Source organism: Lissotriton helveticus, chromosome 12 (assembly GCF_964261635.1).
Source record: "Lissotriton helveticus chromosome 12, aLisHel1.1, whole genome shotgun sequence".
NCBI lineage: Eukaryota > Metazoa > Chordata > Amphibia > Caudata > Salamandridae > Lissotriton > Lissotriton helveticus.
In genome coordinates, this window is record NC_136073.1 from 361,561,152 (window position 1) to 361,588,826 (window position 27,675).

The 27,675-nt window shown below is 48.2% G+C and overlaps 1 protein-coding gene across 1 annotated transcript in view; it reads right to left on the reverse strand.

The window, feature by feature from the left end:
* Positions 1 to 27,177, reverse strand: part of C12H16orf87 (chromosome 12 C16orf87 homolog) — a 75,981-nt gene extending 48,804 nt beyond the window's left edge. The window contains exon 1 of the mRNA XM_078670926.1: positions 27,041 to 27,177. Within this exon, the coding sequence (XP_078527052.1) occupies positions 27,041 to 27,076 (36 nt within the window). The 5' untranslated portion in view covers positions 27,077 to 27,177. The remainder of the gene's footprint in view (positions 1 to 27,040) is intronic.
* Positions 27,178 to 27,675: the final 498 nt, after the last annotated feature.

Consider the following 27,675-nt stretch of genomic DNA (forward strand, 5'->3'; position numbering starts at 1 on the left):
CTGGCCTCAAATAAACACGCCAGCTCGTAACACAAAGGTTCACAGACGTCTTTTTTTCCCTTGAATCTGTACTGCTTTCATGCACGTTTGTGCAACCAGAGGCTCTATATTATTTTAAGGACTTTCAGAAAGTTCTCACAAGACGCGACGTGAATACTTAAGTGTCGATTTTAAGAGACTTTCTTGCCCGTCTGCAAAGAACAGGCTTCTTTCTGCCACCAATGTACACAGATAAAAAGGCGATGTGCTACAGTTTTCTAGCGAGCATAGTTTCTTAAAAAGCCATCTTTACATAAACACATTTGGATCAGCTGGTTTTGAATGTTTCTAATGAACATTTTAGCAAAAGAATCCATAATAAGTTTGTGTGCTTGATCTGATTTTGCGAGGAGGTGTTCAGGGTTGCCCTTCAAAAGAAGGAAAGTTTACCTCTCAGCAGAATGAGCCCGGTGTCCACCCACCCCTGCAAACTTTCACTTTTCCGCTGTCCTAACAGCCTGCATACTATTAGCTTGTTGGGGGATCCGAGCCTACCCCTCTGCAGCTCCAATGGTGGGTTGAACCCCTGGTACAGGCCATGTCCTTCCAATTCTGCAGTGATCGCTGAAAGAGCACCATTCATGCCCAGCCTCCCATTGTTCTGCAGGTACTTCCCACTCGATAAAACGTCTGTTGGTAATCTGGAAGTTCCAGAGAAACTTGAGCCAGGCCTGCTCCAGCGATTGCAGCAATATGTTAACAGTATACACCCTGCGCTGAAGTATTTTGCCTGCTCTCCATGGTCAGGGAAAAAGCTGCACTAGATGCAGAAGAGTGAGGGCAGCAGGCTCCCATTTCTACAGGCACACCAGCTTCGGGTTCTGGTATGCCAACATGAAGGGCAAAACTAAGCCTGGGGCAGAAAAGGAGCCAGAGATACAATGGACAGCCTTGGGCCATGTGGTGTGTTGGAAGTTTTATCCCAACTAATGTTTGGAGACTTTCTGGTCACTACCCGCAGCCAGAGAGGTAAAGTTTATTCTCACCCTTTCTGACCTGTGACAAAATGGTGAAGCACAAGTGACCATGGCCATGCGGCCCTGATATTCTATATAGGCTGCAAGAACATCCTAAGTGAAGGCAATTTGTACCAAGTATAGAATACAAGACTAAATGCTTCTCCTCACAGGTGTGTAAATAACATGCCAAATTATTAATGCTTATATGAATACCCTTTAGAACTGTAATCTTAACTAGTCATTCTTGCGGTCCCATTTTAGAGATTCAATTCTTGAATTTAATATTCTGTTGTATGCAGCCGTTTGCACCAAGGCTGAGCTTTGTTTTTACCATTTCCATTTTTGTCCGCCAGATGTTTGGAGACTTTTCTCAGAACGTAGGAGGAGGAAAAAGATGATATTGCAACTAAGCTTTTGCTGGCGGTTAAGTGCGGGAAGCAATTTCTGTAAACGACAAGGGCAGCCTTAGCCTTTTATGAGCGCCACAGATATTAAATACGTGCAGTCAGTGTCCACTTTACAGGACAATATTCAGCGGTACTGGTCTCACACATTCTCAATTTTAAAACAGGCCAGATTTAAATGACTAGGGCATATATTTAAAAAAAAATGTTTAAAGGGTATGCTTTAGCACACTGAGGACATTGAAAATGTTGAAATAATATATCAAATTGCACGTTCACAGCTCCCTGGAAAATAGTACAGAAAAATGAACTGTTAGACGGACCGGGAGGGTCGGCCGAGGATAAGGGGAGAGGTCTCCGGGGAGATCCGTCTCCAGCAATCGTACAGACAAATAACTTCCCCCCCACTGACGGACACCACACAAGGATAAGGTTCAACGTTACTTTATAAGCAATTCTTTAAGTACGGTGAGGTGGTACAAGGAGGTCTGGACTCCGGGGTCCCCTCTATTCTAGTCTCTTGGTTGGGTAAGGTGGGTAGCGGGACAGTCTCGTTACCACTCTGGGGGATGTGGTGGTAGATGAATTAGCTCACAATCCTCGAGCTCGGCGTTCTAGATGATCGGGCCGCGGCGGAGCCAGCAGGTCCCGGGATGGTTGAAGGTAGTGACGGTCCGCGGCGGAGCCAGCAGGTCCCGATGAAGATGGGTGCAGAGAGCCGCGGCAGCGCCAGCAGGCAGATCGGTAGTTCGCAAGGCAGGGCTACGGCAGCGCCAGTAGTCCGTCAAGGATGAGTTCTTCACTGCGTCTCTCGACTCCAGGATACAACTCCCTTCCTGCTCTGGAGCTGCGCCAGTTATAGGTCTGGCGCCCTTTGATGTCCGGACCCTCGCACTGGGAGGTCGGGAGGTCCGGGATGAGGGAGTCCAGACACCCAGCAGGGGGGTGGAGCCAGCGCCTGGGGGAGCTGGGGGCGATCGGCACCTGGCGGGGGGAGAGCCATCGACACCTCTTTCTCCCATTGACCTGCCAAGTAGTCTGCTCACCTCCTGGGTGGATGGTGGTGCCGGGATGTCGGGGCCTGGCCAGGCCCAGGGCTAGGGTTGATCGGAGGCCACGCGGCCTCGTGGTGCCGTGTCCAAGATGGCGCCCAGGCCGGGCGAGAGGGTCGGTAGGGAATCGGGCCCACGATGTGGAGATGTTCAGGGGCAGGGGCCCTATAGGAGATGGGAAACGGGTGGTTGTTGCGTGTAACGCCTGAGGAGCGGGGCTCGGGCCTGGTCGTGCGGGGAGGGAGCAAGCCTTACACGTGGCCTGTCCAACATGCGTCCCCCCCAGCTGAAGGCGGGGAGAGTCACCCATCCTCTTGGGGACTCTCCTCGTCGAGGCGGAAAAAGCGTGACAGGCCATCTGCGTTGGCGTGGTCTTGCCCGGGTCGATGTTCCACAGTGAAGTCCATCCCCTGCAGGGAGATGGACCAACGTAGTAGTTTCGGGTTTTCCCCCCGCATCTGCATTAGCCATTGCAGGGGTCGATGATCGGTCTGGACCCGGAAGTGGGTGCCGAAGAGATAAGGCCGGAGCTTTTTGAGGGCCCACACCACGGCGAAGGCCTCCCTCTCGATGGTGCTCCAGCGTTGTTCTCGGGCCAGGAGCCGTCTGCTGATGAAAGCCACTGGCTGGTCAAGTCCTTCGGGGTTCAGCTGGGAAAGGACGGCCCCAACGCCATGGTCGGAGGCATCTGTTTGGACGATAAATTCCCGACTGTAGTCGGGGGCCTGGAGCACCGGGGCGGAGCACATGGCGGCCTTCAGCTTCTCGAAGGCCGCTTGACAGTCTGGGGTCCAGTTGACCTTCTTGGGTTGGTTTTTGGATGTGAGTTCCGTGAGGGGCCCTACAATGCTGCCATAGTCCCTCACGAACCGCCGGTAGTAGCCTGTGAGTCCCAAGAAGGCGCGGACCTCGGTCTGGGTGATGGGGGGCTGCCACGACTGGATGGCAGCGATCTTGAGTTGCAAAGGGGCCACCAGACCGCTTCCCACCTGGTGCCCGAGATAGGTCACGGACCCCTGGCCAATTTGGCATTTGCTGGCCTTGATCGTGAGGCCAGCTCGTTGGAGGGCCTGTAGCACCTCTCGGAGGTGGTGGAGGTGGTCGGACCAGTGGCGGCTGTACACAGCGATATCGTCCAGGTAGGCGGCGCTGAATTCTTCGAGTCCTGCCAGGACCTGGTTCACTAGCCGCTGAAATGTTGCTGGGGCATTCTTCATGCCGAATGGCATGACCTTGAAGTGATAGTGGCCATCAGGAGTGGAGAATGCAGATCGTTCTTGGGCCCGGGGTGTGAGACCGATCTGCCAGTAGCCCGCTGTCAGGTCGAAGATGCTGAGGTAGCGGGCAGCTCCCATGCGGTCGATTAGTTCATCTGCTCGGGGGATGGGGTGTGCGTCTGTTCTGGTGACCGCATTCAAGCCCCGGTAGTCGACGCAGAACCGAAGCTCCGGCGTGGCGCCGGGGGCGGCCGTTTTGGGGACCAGTACCACTGGGCTGGCCCAGGGGCTGTCTGAGGGCTCGATGACCCCGAGCGTGAGCATCTTGGCCACCTCCTCTTGGATGCAGGCCCGTACCCGATCTGGTACGCGGTAGGCCCGATGGCGGACAGGGGGACTGTCTCCAGTGTCCACGTCGTGTAAGCACCAGGGGGTGACCCCTGGGGTGAGGGAGAACAGGGTGGCGAACTGCAGCAGGAGGTCTCGGCAGCCTTGGCGCTGTTCCAGGGTGAGGGCCTCCGAGAGTCGGACCCCGTCCACGGAGCCGTCCTTCTCCCGAGACCGTAGGAGGTCAGGGAGGGGTTCGGAGTCCTCCTCGGTTCCATTGTCGGTTGCCATCAAGAGGCTGAGCTCTGAGCGTACAAAGTGGGGTTTAAGTCTATTAGCATGGAGGACCCGGAGAGGGTTTCGTGAAGATTCCATATCGATGAGATAGGTGACAGGGCTCTTGCGCTCGATTACTTTGAAGGGCCCCGTCCATTTGTCTTGCAGGGCGCATGGTTCGGTGGGAGACATTACCCACACTTGTTGGCCGGGTTCAAATTCGATGGAGGATGCATTCTGATCGTACCACCTTTTCATGTCCTCCTGACTGGCCTCCAGGTTTGCTTTTGCCATCTCTCTGAACCGTCTGGTCTGGTTGCGGAGGGTTAGGAGGTACTTGAAAACATCTGGAGGGTTCTTTAGAGGGGGCATTTCCCAGCCCTCTTTGACTAGGCTGAGCGGCCCCCGCACCGGGTGCCCATACAAGAGTTCGAACGGGCTGAAGCCGAGGGACTTCTGGGGGACTTCTCGGTAGGCAAAGAGAAGGCACGGTAGTAGCACATCCCACTGGCGACGGAGGGGCTCTTCCAACCCCCCAATCATCCCTTTGAGCGTGCGGTTGAACCGCTCAACCAGTCCGTTTCCTTGAGGGTGATAGGGGGTCGTGAATCGGTAGGTGACCCCACACTGTTGCCAGAGGGACTTCATGTATTTTGAAATAAAGTTTGTGCCCCGGTCGCTGACGACTTCTCGGGGGAAGCCCACCCGGGAGAAGATCCCCATCAAGGCCCGGCCGACTACCGGGGCTGTCACAGTTCGCAGGGGAACAGCCTCGGGGTAGCGGGTGGCGTGGTCCACCAGTACTAGGATGAACCGATGTCCTTGTGCTGTACGGGGGTCCAGGGGTCCCACAATGTCTATCCCCACCCTCTCGAACGGGGTGGTGACCACTGGAAAAGGTTGCAGAGGGGCTTTAAGCTTGCGGCCGCTCTTCCCGCTGGCCTGGCACGTGGGGCAAGATCGGCAGTGTTGGAGTACGTCGTTCCTCATCTTGGGCCAGAAAAAGTGGGTCACCAGGCGACTGTAGGTTTTATCCTGACCCAGGTGGCCAGCCAGGGGGACATCGTGGGCCAGGTTTAGCAAGAAGTCTCTAAAGCGGAGGGGCACCACTAGTACTCGACTGGCCCCTAACTCTGCGATTCTCTGTTCGCTGTACAACAGGTCATTGTCCCAATAGACCCAATGGGTTCCGGAGGTATCCCCTGCACTCTGGGCGAGGGCTTGTTGGCGGAGTCCCTCGAGGGAGGGACAGGTCTTCTGCTCGTGGCGAAACTGTTCTTGGGTGGGCCCCCCCTCCTGACGCCACTGATCCAGGCCGGGAAGGTCCTGAGGCTGAACGAGCCCCTCGGGAGTTTGTTCTGGGGTGACGGCACGGTCGGTGTCTGGAGCGACCGGGGGAGGAGGTGCCGGCCATTCAGGTTCTTCGGGTCGGGGGATGGCACGGGCAGCCATGGACCGGGTGGTTACGCACGCCCAATCCGGGATGCCCAACATCCCTAGGTGCTCTCTCCTCTCTACGGCGGCCCACGGGGAACTCTCAAGATCATTTCCCAGGAGACAGTCTACGGGGGCATCATCTCGGACCGTCACTTCCAACATGCCGGAGACTCCTCCCCACTCGAAGGGGACGCAAGCCATCCGACATAGACTCTCCGAATTGTCGGCTGAACGGACAGGGCAGAGGACGTTCGGCAGAATCTGTTCTGGGGTCACCAGGTGACATCGGACGGCCGTTACACTGGCCCCGGTGTCACGTAGGGCTTCGGCCCGGCGTCCATTAATGTTCACCCATTGACTGTACTTCCGGGTGTTGGCGGGTAGGGGGACCCGCGGGACCATGTCTCTTCCCCCTAGGCACGCTAGCACCATGGCGGCTGGTTCCCATTCCTGGCGTTCTTGCTCACATTCCTCATGTTCTTCGTAGATTTGTTCTTCCCCCAGGGCGGCGGCAGCCATCTGGCGGGGTCTCGGAGTCTGGCTCTGTGGACAATTCGGGTCGTTGGCGTAGTGGCCGACTCGCTGGCATCGGTGACACGTGACATTGGCTCTGTATCCCGGCCGCGCCGGGGTGTTGCCCCGGGTGGCCGGGGGTGGGGTGCTGGTAGCGGGAGCGGCCGGGGCGTTGTCTCTCCCTCGTCCCTGGCCCCCTCCTCCTCCTCGGGGACGGTGCTGACCGTGGTTGTTCCGGTTCTGTTCATGGGGCCCAGTTCGGCCCACTCGGGTAATTTCCCACCGGTCAGCCTCGGCGGCAAGCTGTCGTGGATCAGTTAATTTACTGTCGAGGAGGTGCTGCCTGAGCTCGACGAAGCAGTTGTTCGATAGATGCTCCCATACCATGAGATTGAAGAGTTGCTCGTAAGTCGTTACGTTGCTTCCCTTGATCCACCCCTCGAAGGCCCGGCTGAAATAGTTGACGTATTCCACCCAAGTTGTGCCCGGGATCCGAGTGCAGTTTCGGAACCTCTGGCGGTACATTTCGGGTGTGAGCCCATAGCGGGTGAGGAGGGTAGCTTTCATGTGGTCATAGGAGGTCATCAGATGGTCTGGGAGCTGTAGCAGGGCATCGCGACCCTCATTGACGAACCTCCCCCATAGACCGGCTCCCCAGTCGCTTCGATCGATCCGGTGGGAGGTCATAGCGATCTCGTAGGCCTTGAACCATTGCTGTATGTCGTCCTCTCGGAAATATTCTCGAACGACATCCTTGGGGATGTGTACCTTCCTTTCTGTCACCCCCGGGGGGCGCGGTTGCTCGGGCACTCCTAATTCTTTGTTCTGCTTGCGTAAGTCTATCTCAGCTAGTTTGCGTTCGTGTTCGTACGCCAGTCTCTTCTCTTCAAGCTCTCTTTGTCTCTGTTTCTCTTCCCGTTCTTCTCGGAGCCGTAGATGTTCCAGATTTAGTTTCTGTTCGGCTAATTTGAGTTCGCCATCCATTTTGAGCCGGGCCATCTCTAGCTCATGTAGTCGGTTTTTTTCTCGTTCTTGGATCTCATCTTGCGAGAGACCCGTTCTTCGCTCCTCGGGAGCCGTGCTGTCTTCCTCTGCTGTTGCGAGATTTTGGTCCGGGGGTCTGACGGCCCCGGTTTCTGCCCATGACTCAATGGCGTGCTTGAAATCGTCTTTAGTATTCAGACCGGTGGTAGCGATACCTAGTTCAATGCAGAATTGTTTCAACTCACGATGGCTGTATTCTTCCAATTTCTCCATCTGGAATTTTTCGGTGGATCCGCTTTCTTTGGTTGACATTGTGGTTTTGTCGTGGGGTGAGCTACTCTCTGTACGATTACGCGTTGATTCGGATCCCGTCGCTGGCCACCAATGTTAGACGGACCGGGAGGGTCGGCCGAGGATAAGGGGAGAGGTCTCCGGGGAGATCCGTCTCCAGCAATCGTACAGACAAATAACTTCCCCCCCACTGACGGACACCACACAAGGATAAGGTTCAACGTTACTTTATAAGCAATTCTTTAAGTACGGTGAGGTGGTACAAGGAGGTCTGGACTCCGGGGTCCCCTCTATTCTAGTCTCTTGGTTGGGTAAGGTGGGTAGCGGGACAGTCTCGTTACCACTCTGGGGGATGTGGTGGTAGATGAATTAGCTCACAATCCTCGAGCTCGGCGTTCTAGATGATCGGGCCGCGGCGGAGCCAGCAGGTCCCGGGATGGTTGAAGGTAGTGACGGTCCGCGGCGGAGCCAGCAGGTCCCGATGAAGATGGGTGCAGAGAGCCGCGGCAGCGCCAGCAGGCAGATCGGTAGTTCGCAAGGCAGGGCTACGGCAGCGCCAGTAGTCCGTCAAGGATGAGTTCTTCACTGCGTCTCTCGACTCCAGGATACAACTCCCTTCCTGCTCTGGAGCTGCGCCAGTTATAGGTCTGGCGCCCTTTGATGTCCGGACCCTCGCACTGGGAGGTCGGGAGGTCCGGGATGAGGGAGTCCAGACACCCAGCAGGGGGGTGGAGCCAGCGCCTGGGGGAGCTGGGGGCGATCGGCACCTGGCGGGGGGAGAGCCATCGACACCTCTTTCTCCCATTGACCTGCCAAGTAGTCTGCTCACCTCCTGGGTGGATGGTGGTGCCGGGATGTCGGGGCCTGGCCAGGCCCAGGGCTAGGGTTGATCGGAGGCCACGCGGCCTCGTGGTGCCGTGTCCAAGATGGCGCCCAGGCCGGGCGAGAGGGTCGGTAGGGAATCGGGCCCACGATGTGGAGATGTTCAGGGGCAGGGGCCCTATAGGAGACGGGAAACGGGTGGTTGTTGCGTGTAACGCCTGAGGAGCGGGGCTCGGGCCTGGTCGTGCGGGGAGGGAGCAAGCCTTACACGTGGCCTGTCCAACATGAACTGAATGTGGTTCTGCTTATTGTGTGTAATGTAGGTGAAGGTTTAACGATCGTGCTGTCAAGGGCCAACACAGCAGAAACTAAAACACGTCTGCCGCAGGAGGGCGTGGACTGAAATCACAACCCTCACAGAGGTGACCCTCTTCATACATACGATCCTATTTCAGCATTACAGAGAAGGTCAACCCTGAAGGAAAGAAGCAATTTGTTTGATCAGCTCGAACAACAGCTAATGTTCAAATCAGAAAAGTAAGTCATTGTAATTATAGCTTTAAATCGAGTTTTGTTTCTGGAAGCACGCAGTCTAACAGTCAAGTTGGAAAGCTTTAAAAAATGCCATAAGTTAAAAAAAAAAAAAAAATCACACAGAATAAATGTTATAATTTAATGCCAACTGAGTCATACACGCATTCTACACAACCACACGCTAAGTGCAAAATGACATAATCTGCTTCCCCACAACACATTAAAATGTCATTTCAAGTCACAAAAGTGTTCTGCACCTTTTAAAACACAAAATTGTGACAGTGCAGTAATGCATACCCCAAACATAAACCTCCCGAGGTAAAAAAAAAAATAATCGCCTCATCATGTGGTTACACGTATCATGTTCCAGAAACAATTACCACCCGCACGAACAAGACTAAGGCAGGAGTAGGGGGGTGCTCTCTTAATGAGACCATTGTTTTGTTTGTGTTGTCTGTTTGAAGTCACTCAGAACCCCTCTTCTAAAAAGAAAATCTCCATATTTCAGTTATCCATCTATAATTTTATATGTATTGCACTCAGAAGAGACGGTCTGAAGAAAAGTTTATGTACTGCTTGAAAGAAGTGGTGTGGGATAGGGCAGAGGTGGGGGGTGACTAGGAACTATTTTATCATGGTATGTGACAACATTGTCCCTTGTGCATTCCTGTCCCTGACATACTTGTCAATGGTATTTAGCTTACACCACCCAAGAAGGCACCCGACCAGACCACGCCCCTAGTACTTGGGCAACTGAACTTTGACACGGTTCTTCTCCTCTCCATTTTGAGGTTCCCAGTCATCGCATGTGAAGGCATGGTGGCTGCCTGGAGGGCAGAGATATTTTAACACATGGGCAATTACACACACCCCTCCCCCTCCCAGATTTCAAGAGGTATCTTGGGAACTTGCATATTCTATGACAGAGGACAAGTGGGGGTATCTCATCTCTATTAATCTATAACAAAGAATATTATGTAATCCCCATATAAACAGCAATCACTAATTTCTATATAAATCAGCGACTTGTGACACACCAAGTCGGCGATCATAAAGAAAACACATCAGAACCCTACTATTATAAGGTTATTACAGTTGAGTTTCCAAGAGATAATGCCTGCTGACAGAGCCACCAGCAGAAGTGAAAGGCAGGTCAGGCCACAGTGCATAATTCAAGCTCTGTTTAAAGCAACTAATCAAATGTGGCTTTTCTTTCTTCTGTTCTATTTTAATAGCTTGCACAGGCAAGCAGATGGCTGGTTTATTTTTTGCACTACTTAGAGAGAAGAACTAGAATCGTTCTGCATGTTTCTATATTTTGAGCTACAACAGCTTTTTTTTTAACCAACTTGTATGGAAATGTCCAACAGTTTTTTGATGCGTTTATCTTTGCACTAGAGGTTTTATTCTTATTCTCATTCTTGCAAACATGATCGCTCTTTCATATGAAAGAGCTTCGGACAAAGCTTTTAAGTGGTTTGTGGGAAAGGTGATGTGTGCTATATATCATAAGGGATAAAGTACCTCTTGGTGTGCATAGAATATTACACGTAAACTCAGAGTTCTTTAACCCCTTGGCTGCTGGGGTCATTCCCCTACCGTGCTGGGGGGACGCGCACAGCGCCCCGGTGCTCATGAGCCACGGTTCTCGTGTGCTCATGACGTGCTGAGCTCGTCATGAGCACACCAGCTTGTGTAGAACGTTAGCACAGCAGGGGAATTTTCCCAGCGTGCGAGCGTTCTAACGGTCATGACGAGCTCAGCTCGTCATGAGCACACGAGAACCGCTCGTCATGAGCGTGGGAGGGGTTAACCGTTCAAAGTGTCTCCAACCAGTTGATGGTGAACTACAGGTAACTCACAGACTCCTTCAGATTAACTCACAGCCTTGAGTTCATTTTTCAATCAGTACAAGGTCACATTTCCCTTTTAAATGTATGGGAAGTTGGTGTATTTTACATCATCTTCAGACTGCAGGTAGCAGGGCCTGATAATAAGCAGTCCTGAAGTCAGATGACCCAGGGCACAGAGGTGATGCACGGAGATACTTAAATTTTAAATAAAAGTCCTTGTCAAATACACACTGGAGCATGAGAACAAATTATGTTTCTCAATGCTTTTAAATTGGAGAAAATTCAAATGAAGTCTTCACTTAATGATTAAGTTAACTCTTCATTTTATCCTAAATGTAAATGTAAATGTCATGGTACTTATAGAGCGCACCGTCACCAGATGGTCACCTTGCGGTGTCGCCTATTCGGCTTCCTGGCGCTGATACTCATACCGCTGTGGAACCCCTCCTGGCTTTCCCTGTGAAGTGTCCACTCCTGGGCACCCCCAGGGTGAAGCCAGGCATCCTTAGCGCTGTTGGGGCCGGTGTGGAGGCTAAGCAAGCTATTGCCCAGAGTTGCAGCGTGGTGCCCGTGATTAGAATAGGCACCGAGGCGAGAATTAACAGGTCCGAGGAAATTGACCTGAGACCCCACCGAGGCGGGAATCGAACTCTGGTCAGAACTCTGCATCAGGGTCTGCCGCTCTAACCATTGAGCCACACTCCTCCTATTTCCAAATGCCGTATTTACGAACAGCAGACCTCTTGCTCACAGCGTCATATTTAAACTGAAAAATGCAGCCATTTTTTAAGTGGGAGAAATGAAGCTCAGGAAAATGTTCCATATTATTCCTTATTAGATCTGCATTTTGTTTCTAGGCAACAGAAAGACCCTTTGTTTCTAGGACCTGCAGGACAGAATCTGACAAGAGATTTTCATTTAGTGAACCCGCCACGCCTTTTGACATCAGGCACCAGTTTCAGCGAGAAGCAGAGTGAGGCAAACGGAGTCGGTGAGCTTCGGGCTCCATGTCTTTGAGCCCCATGCTACATTGCGTCCCACCCCCCTCCCCCCACACAGCGGATTTTATGCTTGAGTGGAGCAAAGGGGACAGGCGAGTGTGCTCCGTGCTCCTGGGATGAGCCAGACCAGAGTTTAGAGTCTGAAGCCCAGAGGATTCAGCGTCAGTGCCATGGCCTACTCTGGTTCCCTAGAGCTCTCTCAGCCCCACTGAGGTAGGGCTTAAATTGCGGCGTGCGAGCCAGCCATAGCACTCGGGTTGTCAGTATCCAACAGGAGAGTCCTTCGTGGAGGGGGCATTTGGTTTGGCACGCGTAAAACTCTTCTGCCAGGTGCTGTATTCTCCCCCCCCCCATCCAGAAAGGAGGAGGTGGGAGGGAAAGAAGCAGGCAGAGTATTGGTGATGCAAGGTGATGAGCTGGACTTTGCGGTCTAGAGCTATAGTGGCATTTTGGGCATTTAGTGTGCAGTGAAGGCCTAGTCCGAGGGCCACCCTGAAGGTGCAGAGGCGGCCTACTTTTGGTCGGTGCAACTTGTGCCTCCTGGTAGGGAGACTGCACTCACTATCTTTTGCTAGATATTGCTAACCTTCTGCTTGTCATTTGTATGCCTGGACCTAGTCGCTCTTGCTGCCTGCTGGTTTTGCCCACATTTATTTTATTACTTATATCGCTTCTAAATTTGTCATCGCTGCTAAGCCTGCTGGATATTGTTAAAAACAATTCTTCAAATTCGACCTCGGGATGAGCGTTGTGTGGTTATTGATTCCTGGACATGTAACATTAATATATATACCGAAAAACCAAAATATTCAAAGTTTAATACCAAGAGGGGTGCAGTAGGGTGGTTGTTCGAGTGGTCACAACAGGTTAAGTTCTCACTCAAAGAGACAGCCATGCTAGGTCAGGGTTCAGTGTTCACAAAAATTCCTACTATGTGTCTTGTTTCTAGCACCTCAAGCAGTTAATGCACCAGGACTCCAAGCCCACTACTCTTAAATTCACCTAGCAAGTTTTCTAAGCTAGTCGGACTATTATAGAACTTAATCAATCACTGTTAGGGCAGGCGTAGATTCTTTGTAGGTGACCTACTTTACTTCAGGACGTGTTCATAAGATGCCATCAAGGTGTTTGCGTACTAATCGTTTAGTTTCTACCTCTGGCTCAACTGCTACATCCTTTAATCCTCCCACACTTTTAAAAACAAAAAAACTATTCAGCATGAGAAGCCACAGTCTCATCTGTCGCTCCTGAAGTCTCACGCTTCCATTCTGACTTGGTTTTCAAAGAGTAGAAATGGGGATGGGAATAGGGAGTTGAAGATGGTTTTAGGGACATGTAAAGAAGATGAATTCTTTTTATTAAGTTTGAACCTGTTTCCATTACGAATAGGTACTGGATCCTGGGAAGGTATACCCATGGATGAGAGTCTTTGTGACCTTTGTTTGAACTATGTTCCAGATTTAAATCATGTGATATTAGTTTGTCCTTTCCTACATCCATTATGACGTCAACTGCACTGTAATGCCCAACTGCATTTGCACTTTGTCTTTGGAGTTTTATTTAAAAGTAGAGCATGGTACTAAGCTGAATGGCTTTCCTCTTGTATTTTATATATTTGTATAATTTTTGTTGTATTTATTGCTCCATGCATAATTTGTCATTGTATTTATGTGGACCTCTGAGTTCCAAAACATAATAAAAACACTAGAAGCACAAAAACAAGAGGCTCAAAAAACGGATGTATGATGACTCAACGCAAACTAACAACGCACACCATTACATCGCATTCCTCACATCGCACACACCATTACATCTCACGCATTCACCATGTAAACCATTACACCGGACTCCACATTCACATGCATGCAAAATACTTTTTCATCGCACACTACAACCATGCATTCTATCACACCGCAAAATTCTCCGTAACGGCCCCGCCAAACACAGTACAACGCCCTGACACTTCCCTCAACCCTAAGGTGTAAACAATAAAGGCAAAAAAGTACCATACACTAACAACCCTGAGGTGTAAACGGCAAAGGCAAAACAGTACCATACAATAACCGTAACCCTAAGCCCTAACCCTAAAGCCTAAAACAGAAGCATATACGACTCCTAACCCTAAGCCCTAACCCTAAAGCATAAAACAGTACCATATACGACTCCTAACCCCTAACCCTAAAGCGTAAAACAGTACCATATACGACTCCTAACCCTAAGCCCTAAACCTAAAACACAACCATATACTACTTTTAACCCTAAGCCCTAAAGCCTAAAATCCTCCCCTCCACTAAACTCCCCATAAACTACCCTAAAACTGTCCCCTCCACTGCGGCCCTAAAGCCTAAAACTCGACCGTAACTGTCTCTCGTCGTGTTTCCAGCGTTATCTCCCCGCCATCCATGTCCAGGTGTCTGCATTCTAAAAGCGCCAGCGATGTAATGGCGCCAGGGATGTAACGTCGTGCGTAGCGAACGGACGTGTCGTAACGTCGCGTGCATTGTGAAAGCCCGCGAGGTATACGCATGCGATGCGATGGGTGTTCCTCCTCAAAAACATTTATCCAAGGTGGCGTCATGGATAGCCAGGCCTCCATGAACTTCTACTACATTTTCAACGACAAGTCAGAATTTATAATTTTGTAACAGCTCAGAACAATACTGACTATCGTTACACATACATCCAAGATGGACAAGAGGAGTACCAGATTGAGAGAGAGGCAATACTCGTGCTTGCACCATCAACTCAATTGTTTATGTGCTCTATAATACGTATTACTATTCTAAATGTAACTCGGTATTGTACAAGTACCGTAAGATGCACACAAATAAACAAGCAGCGGCAAAACCAAACAGCCAAGACTTGGTACACCTGTATTTGTTTTCTTTGTGGAAAACATCCATGTTCAAGCTACATAGTATCATCCACAAAGCAATACATGGAATGGGACCGCTCTTCATCAGGAATAAAATCACCAAACACATTCAACAAAAAAACCTCTGCTCTAAAGGGGCATCTCGCCTCAAAATCCCAAGAAGCAAGAAAAAAAACATGGATGGCACATCCTTCTCTGTTCAAGCAGCCAAACTATAGAACTCTTTACCCCCTAACATAAGATCCACCGACAACCACCTTATCCTCAGAAAACTACTCAAGAATTGGCTCTTCCTCACATAAGCACCATACAAAAACAGAAATGTACAGCATATCCCTCTGTATATAAGCATTTATTATGGCTATAGATATGTACCTATCTTTGTGTATTGCTTTGTATAAACATGTAGAATAGTGATGTTTTTAAAAAAAAAATCATCTTTGGTCTGCATGTACTTGCTTCCATTGTGCATCTATGTACCTTCCATGTACTTGGATCTGTGTGTCTGTGTATCCAACGCACTACCCTATTTCTCATCTTGTACCTCTATGAATAGCTTTAAGCTTCATATACTTACCTCCTTTATGCAACTATATACTTTCAATGTACTTATGGATCTATATATGTATCACTTTCTTCTAATTTAGCATTTCCAATGCACTACCCTATTTCTCAGCCTATACTTCTCTCAATATATCTTCTAGCCCAACTTTCTGACTCATCTCAAACTTCTTTCTAGTACCCCTTCAAATGCACCACTCTATTTCTCACGCTATACATCAATATATTCTCTACATCCACTCAGTTCAGTTCATTTAGTCTTTATTTCGAATAAAATTCATAAAAGACCACAAAATAAAAACATTTTCAATATATCAAAATTTTTACATTTTACAGTGGAACCCCAGGTATAAAAAAAATTTGCCATCAGGCAATATACAAACATTAAAAGACAAGTTAATCAATAAAGGGTTACAGGTTCTTTGCGCAAATCAGCCACATCCACCCCAAAAATTTAGCAACACAGATCACAGATTTTTCAGTACGCATGTCACGTAATTTCAACAGGGCTGTACGATTCCCATCACAATTTAAGGTTTTACAAATTGGTCTCAACCATTTTAGTCGGGGCAATCGATATGCTGGGCAAGCAAAAAACAGATGACCAATACTTTCAACCTGGTCAGGACAATAAGGGCATTTAATGCTTGAGTTCTTTGCCCACTTTGCAGTAAAGGAATTGATCTGCAAAGTGCCCACCCGAAACTGATGATACAGCTTACGGTCTAGGGTTTTGCATATCAAATCCCAATAGGGCTCAAGGGACGGTATTATCTTGTGTGTTAAAAACAGTCCTGTTAGGCTATTTTCTGATGAGAGGGAGACCAGTGCAGATTTCTTTGCAGCCCAAAATAGCTCTTTAAATTCCGCTTTAGAAGGGAACCCAGAACATTCAGGATGTAGCCATAATTCGGGGAGGCCCATAGAGTACAAAATTTGTTTGACCTCCCGCAACCAAGGAATTTTCTGGGCACCCCACAATGATCTAATCTCGCCCAGTTCGTGACCGAAAAGACTAAGCTCTTGGGTCGTCCAGAGGCGTCGCCAAAAAGCAACAAGACGATACTGTGCCATCTCATCCAGGGGTCTGCAGCCTAAGTCCAAAAGCAATGGTTTTATGGGTGTCGATTGAGGTAGCCCCACTAAGTTCCGAAAGAACCTGTTCTGTGCTGTGGTTAGTGCTGACAAGCCTTTGTAGCCCCATATGTCCACACCATACAGGGTAGCTGCATTAACCTTGGCCTCATAGATTTTTAACGCTGGTGTGATGCGTTTGGTCAAGGTTTTTTTCTGTTCCTTCAGCAAGCATCCTGTGAGGCGAACAAATTTAAGAATTAAAACCTCCAACTGGGGGTTCCAAGTAAGTTGATGGTCAAGGGTCACGCCCAAATAGGTCATGACTTTGACCTGTTCGATTGGGACACCTCCTAATAAAAATGAACTTTTAATTTGTTTATTTTTGTTAAAAACCATAAATTTAGTTTTTTCAGCATTAATCTGAAGGTCATTTTCTGTGCAAAATTCTGCAAATCTATTTAGAGCTGCTTGTAAGCCACTCCGAGTCTTGGAGAGGAGCAGGGTATCATCGGCGAATATTAACATGGGGGACTTTGATCCCCCCAGGGTGGGAGCGTCTGTTTGTGTTTCGCTAAAGAAAGCAACCACCCGATTAATAAACAGGAGAAACAGGGTGGGGGCCAGCACGCAACCCTGCCGGACCCCCCGTTCGACAGGGAAGCTAGCGGTCACCTGGCCCTGCTTCCCCCATCTTACACGGGCAAAGTTATCCTCATGTAAGCGCCTAACCAGCTCTAATAGTTCAGGCGGAAGGCCCATGAGTCTAAGGGCATCCCAAAGTTTAGCCCTGGGAACCAAGTCGAATGCCGACCTAAGATCGACAAAGGCGGCATAGATGACACCGCCACCCAAAATGACCACCTTCCAATACAGCATGGTTAGACGAAACACCTGATCTAGGGTGCTGGTGCCTGATCTGAACCCTGCTTGCATGGGGGAGAGTATATTGTTCTGCTCAATCCACCCCTGTATTCTAGCTAGGGCCATTCTTGATACCACTTTCTGTATGGTATCAATCAGGCTAATGGGGCGATAGTTTTTCGGTGAAGATCGATCCCCTTTCTTATAGACTGGAAGTATTTCAGCCCCTTTCCAGGATTGTGGTACCCTTGCCCCTGCTGCAATAGAATTTGCTAAAGTTGTTATGTAAGGGACCCACAGTTCTAAATTCAGTTTAAAAAGGTCTGCTGGTACTGCATCTATACCTGGGGCTTTCCCAGACTGGATTAAGCCTAAGGCATGTTCAGTATCCGAAGTACAAAAGGTAAGCCTATCCCCATAAATTACTGGTATGGTCCCTACTACGGACTCACCTGCCAGCTGGACAATATTAGGATCTTGAAATTGAGAGGAAAAAAATTTCACCCAATTAGCAGCGGAAACATGATTTTCAGGTGTAAGTGAATCGGAGCCCCTGCCCCATCTGACTAACTCCCAAAACTTAATTTGGTTGGACGACTCACAGGCTTTAAGGAGTTCAAGCCAGTACGAATCATCCCATTCCCTTTTAGCTTCCCAAATGATATGTTTGTAGGCCTGTCTCGCTATCCTAATGTCTGGAGTGTTTCTAGATTTAACAGCAGCAATTAAAATGCTGTGTGCTTCTCTACAATTTTTGTTATACCAACCTTTGGGTTGCTTCATTTTCTGTTTTCTACATGGCCTAGTGAGCAGTTCCCTAATGGCCACAAAACATGCCTCGTGGAGATCAACAATAATGGGCTTTGCTTTGTCATTAGGTGGTAATGCACTCATCTTATCTCTAGTATCTAGGACCAGTTCTTCTATTTGACAGACAAGCTCCTGATCAGCTATGACCCTCGACCATTTGACCCGTCTTCTGTTGTCACTCAAGACTAGGTCTGATGTGATACAGGCTGTTTCTGCCAGCGGGAGCCCTAGACCTGGGACCTTAAGTACAAGTGAAAGTGGGTTGTGGTCGCTCTCTGGCCTTGTTTCTATTGACATATCCACTATGGTATCCCAGGAGTCAATGTTGACCAATATGTAATCGATGCGACTCGCACTAGACCCATTATTAAATGTTGGTTTGCCCGCCTTGTCAGATAGGCTACGGCCGTTCACCGCCCGGAACCCCCATTCCAGGCAGAGTCCAAGCCAGTGGAGAGCAGCCTCCGTACCCCTGACTCCCTTAGTTATTGCTAGCGGGGGAATATTCCAGATAATATCATCCATCCATACGTCCTCAACAAAGTTCAGGATGGGTTCGAATGAGCAGTTCAGGTCACCGGCCACTAAAACGAGCTGGTCACTTTTGTCCTCATTTAGGAGGTCTTCCAAGTCATTAAGGATAGGTTGTTTTTTACCACCCTGACAACCTCGGGCATAAATATTAATTAGAACAATATCCTTACAATTCTCCTTGCTTAAGGATAAACAAAGGAGATCAGGGTTCTTCACCAAGATTTCCCTAACGCTGAAACCAAGTAAGTTTTTTATCCATATGGTTAAACCACCCAAAGCCCTACCCCTGGGGCCCTGTAATGCAGGTTTATAAAAATTTAGGAAGCCTACTCTATACAGGGGATCAACTGACCAGGTTTCCTGGAAAGCGATGATATCATGTGTAGTAATGTAATCAACCCAATCATCGTTATCCAGGCGACCCCTTAAACCTGCTATGTTCCAAGAGGCCATTTTAATTTCATTAACTGAATTACTAGGGCCAGGAGTCTCAGATTGTCCCAGAACTCTTAACTCAGCCGGAATTGAATTATAAACAATGTCCAGTGTTAATCGTGGGCCTGAAGGCGACATGGAACAAGCCATACTGGGTAGTGCCTGGGGGGCGGAATGAGATCTACTGGATGTTTTAAAGCATCCACCCCCCCCAAGTCAGTCGACCTCATCCAAGCAGCCAAACATATTTGATGTAGGAACACCTTGCCACCTGGATCTCTGGATAAGCCCACCATTCCCAATTTCTCTGTGCATGGGCTTTTGGATTGTCGTCCAAGACCCTCCCATTCCAGGCTGCCGTCGAGGAGGATAGAAAAAAGTGAGAGGTCTAACAACGACTGAATGGTCGTCTTCACAAGGGGCCCATAAACAAAGATGCTGTGCTGTATGGGGGTCAGCAAATGACACCACTATACAGTCACCAGTAATGGATTTATGGGTGGGTCCAACCCATGGTACTCTTTGCACCATTAAAACCTGACTTCTTTGGTGACTAGGTAGCTGTCTATTCTTGTTTAGCCAATAAGTGACCTTATTTTTAAGAGACCAAAGGTTCTCTTTTGTTTGTGGGTCAAGAGTAGGTACACCAGCTAATACGATGACATATGGACTGGCCTCTGGTGGTAGATCGATGTAACCACCACGAAAATTCGGTCGGCTAGATTCTAAGGATGGCAAATTCTTGTTAGACAATTGGTTAGGCTGTTGTACAAAAGATTGAGGCCTGGGTTTAAAACGTGCTACATTTCGTTGAGAACTAGTTTGAGCCCTAACATTAGATAGTGTTGTATTTTTGGCAGGGCAAGCTTGTTGTCTGGGTTTGGGTGGTAATGGATCCTGGGACGGGAGACAGACGCTAGGATTAGAAGTAGTAATAGCGCTATCCCCAACTATTGTACGAGGTTTTGGTACAGGTTTAGGTCTTGGAGGTAGGGGGGCCGGGGGATCTGACTCTAATGGCTGGGAAATTGAACCCTCACCCTGTGAGAGCCTAGCTTCCATTTGCTTAAGACTAAAGCTAGCCAATGTAACTATAGTCCTATCCATTTCTAGCAAATGGTTTTCCATTCTGGAAAGTCTAAGTTCCAGTGGGGTAAGTAGCTTTTTAAGTGTGTCCCAAACAGTTTGTAAGAATTCCTCGTCCCCCCTCCTATGTCCCTCTCCCACACTCAATCTACCCTCATTGGACCCTTCCTTATTCTTGTCTTGGAAAATTACCACTGGGGGATCAAACTCAACACCACTTGGAACAAGGCTGATGTCACTGCCTAGTAAAGCTGTGGTGGTTTTATCTTTTACTTCCCCAAACCCAAGTGTTCCCAATGGTCGTCGACTATTAAAAAACTGGGATCTCGCAATTTTAGCCTTTTTGCGAGCAAAAATAGACCTAGCCAGACTTTTTTTCCGCTGTAGGGCAACCTTTCTAGCATTAACAGCAATCTTGGGCATGACAATTTTTACTGGAGAGCTTATCCCAGCCACATAAGTAGGTGGTGCAGGCTCCTCCATAGAGGTTAGAATAGATTCCTTAGCTTGCTCGGGAGGAAGTGTGAGTGGCGGGTGGTGTATATCAGCCACTGCAAGCAGGGGACAAGGACCAGATATACGCTCGGGGGTTAGTGCTAAGGCCAGCTTTCCTAGGGAGGATTTCTTGGAAAAAGCAATATCTAGAGACAATTTACGCGCAGCGTCTAGTTCTAGGGAAACCCTGTGCTGCATTTTATTGATTTCCGCATCGATGGCCAAATTGGTCTTCGTGAGGAAGTCATCCAGGGTCCCACTGGGTTTTTTAAGGCCCTTGGCAGTTTTGCTACGACTGCCCCGTGAACACATCATAAAAACAACAGAGAACAAGGGCACAAAGGAATTAACGCAAGTAAAAACAAAGTTAATATAAAAACCCAAGGGATATGGCCCAGCCCAGACCTCGAACGGCCCGCTCTTAGCCCGGTCTTTGCCCCGGGCTGCGTCCCGCGCTGCGGGAGAACAAACACTGTTTGTAGTAGTTGGTAAAGGGCGGGGGGGCGGAGCTACAGGGAGAGCGGACCGGAAGGTGGGCTCGGTCTCGCAGGGACACCTGGGTCAGGTAGTCCCTGCACGCTCGCGGCCCTGTAGCCTTGCTGGTCCCACAGTCCAATCCAAAGTGCCCCCACGACAACAGGCAGAGTCGGCACAAGTCCCAAGACGAAGCGGCACCCGCGGAGCGGGTGCGGCGAGCTTCTCCAACAAGGGCAGCAGGTGAGCGCGAGTCCAACAGAGCGCTAACAGCAAAACGGGTGCCCCAAGGGTCAGGGGCTGCTCCAGGTGATTTTAACAGCCCGGCGATGGGCGGGGGGCGGAGCTACAGGGAGAGCGGACCGGAAGGTGGGCTCGGTCTCGCAGGGACACCTGGGTCAGGTAGTCCCTGCACGCTCGCAGCCCTGTAGCCTTGCTGGTCCCACAGTCCAATCCAAAGTGCCCCCACGACAACAGGCAGAGTCGGCACAAGTCCCAAGACGAAGCGGCACCCTACATCCACTCATTTATCCCAAACACCATACCACTACTATGATCCCCAAAATAACCCTTTCTAAACTCTCTCCTATTCTACCCCTCCTTGCATCATCTGACACCTTTTACTATACTGATTACCCAAAACAAACCTTTCTAAACTCTTCCCCTCCAAAACCCCTTTTTACTCATCCAAAAGCCTCCTCATACTGTTATGACCTCAAAAAAACATTCACTCTTCTATCCCTCCACTATTTTTCAATCAAAATAACAGACTAACATGTTCACTTCTCAAATTCCATATCCCACACTACTAATTCACCACTAATCCTTTATGGGTTCCAGAGTAACGTGATACTCGCCAATAAAGCGTTTCAACACCCCACCAGGGTTACAAGCGCTATATAAATGCAAGCCTTTTTCCCTTTTCTACCCCTCCCCAACCCTTCTCAAGCTAAATAACATATCCACCACTCAAATTAATTTCATGATTCACCATACACTAATCCTTATGGGTTCCAGAGTAGCATTCTACTCACCAAAAAAAGTGCTTCAAAACACCCATCAGGGGTAGCAAGCGCATTATAAACACAAATCTCTTTCCCTCTTCTATCCCGCCACCCACCCTTCTCTATCCAAATATCTAACATATCCACCACTCAAATTACTTCATATTTCACAATACTAATTTTCAACATTAATCCTTTAAGAGTTCCGGAGTAGTGTGCGACTCTCCAGAAAAGCGCTTCAACATCCATCAGGAGTAACGGGTGCTATTGAATGCAAACCGTTGCTATCCTTCTCACTCCAAATAACTGAATATCCACCACTCAAATTACTTTCATATTTTGCCATACTAATTCACCACTAATTCTTTATGGGTTTCAGGAGTAGTGTGCCTCAACACCCCAGCAGGGATAACAGTCCTTCCGAATCCAAATAACTGACCAACCTATCCACCACTTAAAATGTATTTGCATTTTTCACTATACTAATTCAACACTAACCCTCTATGGGTCCCGGAGTAGCGCGCTACTCGCCGAAAAAGCATTTCGGCACCTCGTCAGGGGTAGTAAGCGTTATATAAATGCAATTACATATCAAACAGAGATCGATATGTGAAAACAATTCAAAAGAAATTAAAAATAAAAAGTTTGAAGCCAGGGTGTATGTTTAGAAAAAAAATGCCCCATTGCAAAATACATTTTAGAAAACTGAATAGCAGACACTGACATACTGCCCCGAGCACTGAAAAGGACTACTTGCTGATGAATCTGCACATGTGCAAACAAATGCACAAGCAACATGCTGTTACAGTGAAGGGAGCCACGGACTGAAGTGGGCTGACTCATTGCCCCATGATAAGCTATAGTGGGAAGAAATAAAATGCGAAGAATATTTGAACAAGCAGGCAATGCCAATAGACCACCCGATGAATGCACTGTCAAGCCAGATCTAAAAATCCATCTATGTAATGACTGCCCGCCTTCCATCTATCCAAGACACTTTAATAGCATTGCAATATCGTGTGTGACCCTGAACGTTCAACCTCAGGCAGGTGAATAAATGAACAGAATGATCAAAGGTGCATGGAGGGCAAACACTTTTTTGTGGAAGCACACAACTTTTGCCCAAACAAAACATGTACTCCTGGCTCTCAAAAACGTGGATGGAGCCAAAGTCCCTCTCTAGTGATGCTCACATAATTGTCTGGAATAGGTACACTGTTAAACCAGAGCATAAAAAATAAAAATACATGAAGACGACTGCCCGAAAGAGAAAATAAATATAAAATATATATATATATATATATATATATATATACACATATATATATATATATATATATATATACACATATACATATATATATATATATATATATATATATATATATATATATATATATACACACACACACACACACACACACACACACACACGAGACAGCAAAACCTCTAGAGCAGACTCAGGCCAGGCGTAAAGAACAACTACTGTTCTCATTCCATGCATCTAAAGCGTCCAGACCTCCAGAGGTACGGAGTACTTTGAATAAATTATTCATGTACTTTGCTCGAGAGCACTGAAGCTCGGCATGTGTCATAAAATACCCGCGTGCTGGCGGGAGGACAGAAAGCTGTGCTTACCGGGCCAGACAGTTTACAGGAGAAGCAGGCAACCGCCCACGGGAAAGGTATTATTTTTAGGGCTTTCCCCAAAGCTGAGATATAATGAATTACATGAGACGTGCAAGCGAACATTATTAAAACGGTGATGTCGGACATTGAGAATTAGCATTTGCAAAGTACAGTAATGGAGAGAGATGCGTGACCCACAACCTTGCACATTTATTAAACGTCTCATATCAGTACAAAGACGCCCTATGAGTGCCGACCACATAGAAGGAGGCCGTTCTACACACGTTCAAGGTGACTGTACTTAAAGTAAACCGGTATTCCCTCCTCCCACTACAATTCTTAAAATGCTCAGGTTGGACTGAGAATACAATAACAGCACCCTTTTTGTGGCTTCCAGTTTTTGACAGATGCGACACCAGCAAAGAGTCACTTTTCCATACTTTATTATTGTCATAATCCCACAAGCTCGGCCCTACTCAGTGTCAAAACTCTCTCAAACACAATTAGTGACATAATGCCTGTCGCACACCTTGTCACATGCTCAGTACCCACTCTCACAGCTAGACTGTGGCACTATAGTCCTCTAACACACCAAGGGACAGACTGGGCGCACACACACGCTCCTCCCTCTACTACACTTAAGCAGTTATACAGTGCTCTTTGCTCACATCTAGCCAATGTAAACAGTCCAATTTACATGCCGAAGCAGATCTCACACGCCTAGAAAGCAACGCCGTTCCTTGCTCCTATTCTGTCACACTGCCTCTCACGCACCTAGTGTTCTGTTGCCCCGCCTGCATACGTTCCCAACCTCGCCCAGCCCCCTCCAACCTGTTGCCGCCCTTCTCCCACAATCACACAGTATCACATCGCTGCTTTGGTAAACCACAGCTTGACCTATCACCGTCACATGTTCTCTCATAGATCTCTTCAGAATCAGTCTTGTCACATTGCCCCACACAAATAGCCACTGGAACACTCTACGCTCCCACTCAGCTTCAGACTACTACACTCTATGATTATGTATAGGTATAGAGTCTATACCTATCCATAATCACCTTTTCACAGACCATCAAGCAAATACATAACCAGCATAATACACTGAGACCATGTACACCTACAGTGCTGTACTGCTCCCTCACATGGGTCGAACATCGTAGGATAAGCCTTCTGGCTATTGCAATAGGTGTACTGTACCTATTCAAGTACAAGTTCTTTAATGTGATCCTATTTCTACAGATCACCAATGTAGACACCACTCTGAAACCCATCACTGTACACTGCACGCATGCTTTCTCTGCCAGCATCACATTCCCCAAGCCACACCACTCCCCTGCACTGTTCCTTCACACAGCTTCAGGCAATCCCCTGATGCAAAACACAGTGCACAGACTCTCTTGCACATTGATCTGCAATTACAGTCTAACACCATATGCTACTGTGAAGACCTACCTGGTATTCTACAATTCCCTTTGCACATGGTAATCAGGTCAGGTCTCCTTAGAATCCATCGCAAAATGTCACTGCAAATATATGCATGCTATTTTCTCTATGGCCTTTGTTGTATTGGTAGGTATGAAAGGAGTGATGCATTATTAAGTGTCACTAACATTCTACCAGCGGACCATACACCTTGCACACTTAATGGTCAGATTGGACCTGCTACACCAATAAAGTTTAACTGTACCATACACATCTATCTACTCCATACATTCTCCTATGCATATAAGTCAAGGCCACCACAAACCAGTGTGCAAAGCTACAATTATAAAATAAATACTAAGCACACAAAGCATGTTGCTGCAGACACAAGCATGCAAACATTCACACCGTAATCCACACAAGCAAATACAATAGGCCGCTCTGACTTACTCACCTTATAACCCAGAGAGTAAGGCAACGTAAAGAGGACATGTACAGAGGTGGAACAATGTATAGCGGAAATACGCAACAGAGACAGATTTAGGTTCAGAGTCGAAGCAGGATGTAGGTAGTCGTGTAAGTGAGGTGCACAAGAGGAGTACATGGGTGGTATCCTCTATCAGTAAATATAGATGCAGGAGTTGATTGGTGAAAACGACAAGTGTAAGAGAAAGAGCTAAGAGGATGACCATGTATAGAGCAGACACATGGTAGAACCATGGAGTCGGTGCATTCTGTGAGTGCAAGTGTGGAAGAAGGGTGCAGCAGCCAGGTGCATATGGTTTTAACAAGAGGCAGACGTTCAGTAAAGGGGCAGGAGCAGCAAATTCGGTGGTATGCAAGGGATTTCCTCCCCACCCCCATTTTCCATTGCAGAATATCTAGTACGCCGATATCCAATTTTTAGATTTGTACATACTAACAAAAATATACCAAAATAAAAGTCACTCAATACACAGCATGTCATAGAAAGAACTAGAAGACCTAAACACATGCTGCATTCATGAAATCAAAAGCTGAACAGGAGGCATAAGGAATAACTAATGGAGCTAGAAGGACACGCAAACCATGTATCTCAAGTTCTAAAGGTACCTCATGGGAGTAGCTACCCAAACCTTGAAGGCTGGGTAGTGTGTATTCTCCCCTCCCCTCCCCACACACACACACTCTCCTTAAATATAACCAAACGTGCATCTTCTAGCACAAGCACATTGCTGATTCCAAATTATCTTCACTACCAGCAAGCCATACCAAAAACTGTTATAAGTACATAGCAGGAGCAAGAATTGGACACCCCACACAAATATTGGGTAATTTACTTAAAACAGCCATCAAATAAACGTTATACATCATTTTGTATCCCAAAAATAATGGCAAGGAAGAGGCAGCACCAACAATACTGCATTATTGTCAGGAATATATAGGGGGGGGACGATAATAAGACATAGATTTGGCTACTACGTGATGGACATAAGTGAAAGAAGCCAAAAATAAAAAATAAACACTATGTAAAAGTAACACACTGTTTGACAATGGAGATGAAACTTGAAAACTCTGCCTGGTCATAATTATAATAATAATAAAAACGAGCCCACAGCGTGTCTTAACCCAACAGACGACGAGGCACATAAAACAGCCTCCGCAAAACTGCTGAGAAAGTACAATGCGCGCAATCCTAAAGTGAATGTCACCCATCAAGCACAAGTTAATGTAACATGCATTAGCATCCTGCAGTTATTTCCAGTCATACAGCGGCTGCACGGACACCACGTTGCCGCCAAATACAAGTCGAAACAACGGATGGCACCTCCGAACAGTGTCGCGTAACTAGCATATCAATTATGTAATGGTTGTCTTACGCAGGCTGTCTACAAGCTAACTGTCACAACTGGGGCACATGTTAGCAAGAAGCACAGTACTGACCGCGGTGTGGGTACGGTAGATAAGGAAAACAAGAGAGCAACAAAGACTGCTGTGTACCGCACACCACCAGGCAGTGTGGATGACCAGCGATCACCACTCCTCTGCCACACACCAAACAGGAGGCGGGGAATCCCGACACGCTCACCTGTTGCTCGCACTCCGGACAGGATTTCGTGGCCATCTTCACTTCCTAACCTCAACCCAAACACAAGCCATAGTCTCTAATCTCCACCTTTGCATGCACATAGCGGCCCGCCCCTTCTCGGCAGCACTTCCCCTGGCTCCACCCTTCTGCGCATGCGCGGTACGACTGGCACTTCCTGCGAACCAAACACTCCGCCCCATGCCAACAGCGCACTGCGTCGCGTCTTTTCTTTACGTAGAGAAGGTACGGCGAAGCACGCGATAAACGCACTTGTGTGACTATTGCATTCAAAGAAGACAAAGCAAATCCTGGTCATACCCAGACGATGACGTCCCGGAGTAGCTTCGTCGTAGAGGTGCAAAGTGGGTTGTCCGGACAGAAAATAGCGAGGTGGGCGGAGCTCACCTACCTAGCCAATGGAATGACAAGGCGTGCTGGAGCACCGCCCCTTCATTGAAAGTACGAAAATGGCGGTCTCGACGCCCGGGTGCCTATTTTTAAACAGCGTTTGTAAGAAGATGGCGGTTACAATTGCTTACGCTATAGTTCAAATTCAGAATTTCCCATTATTATTTCTTTTAAGTTGAACTGTAAAGGTTTGCAGAACGCATAGTTGCTAAGTTACAAGTTTTCGC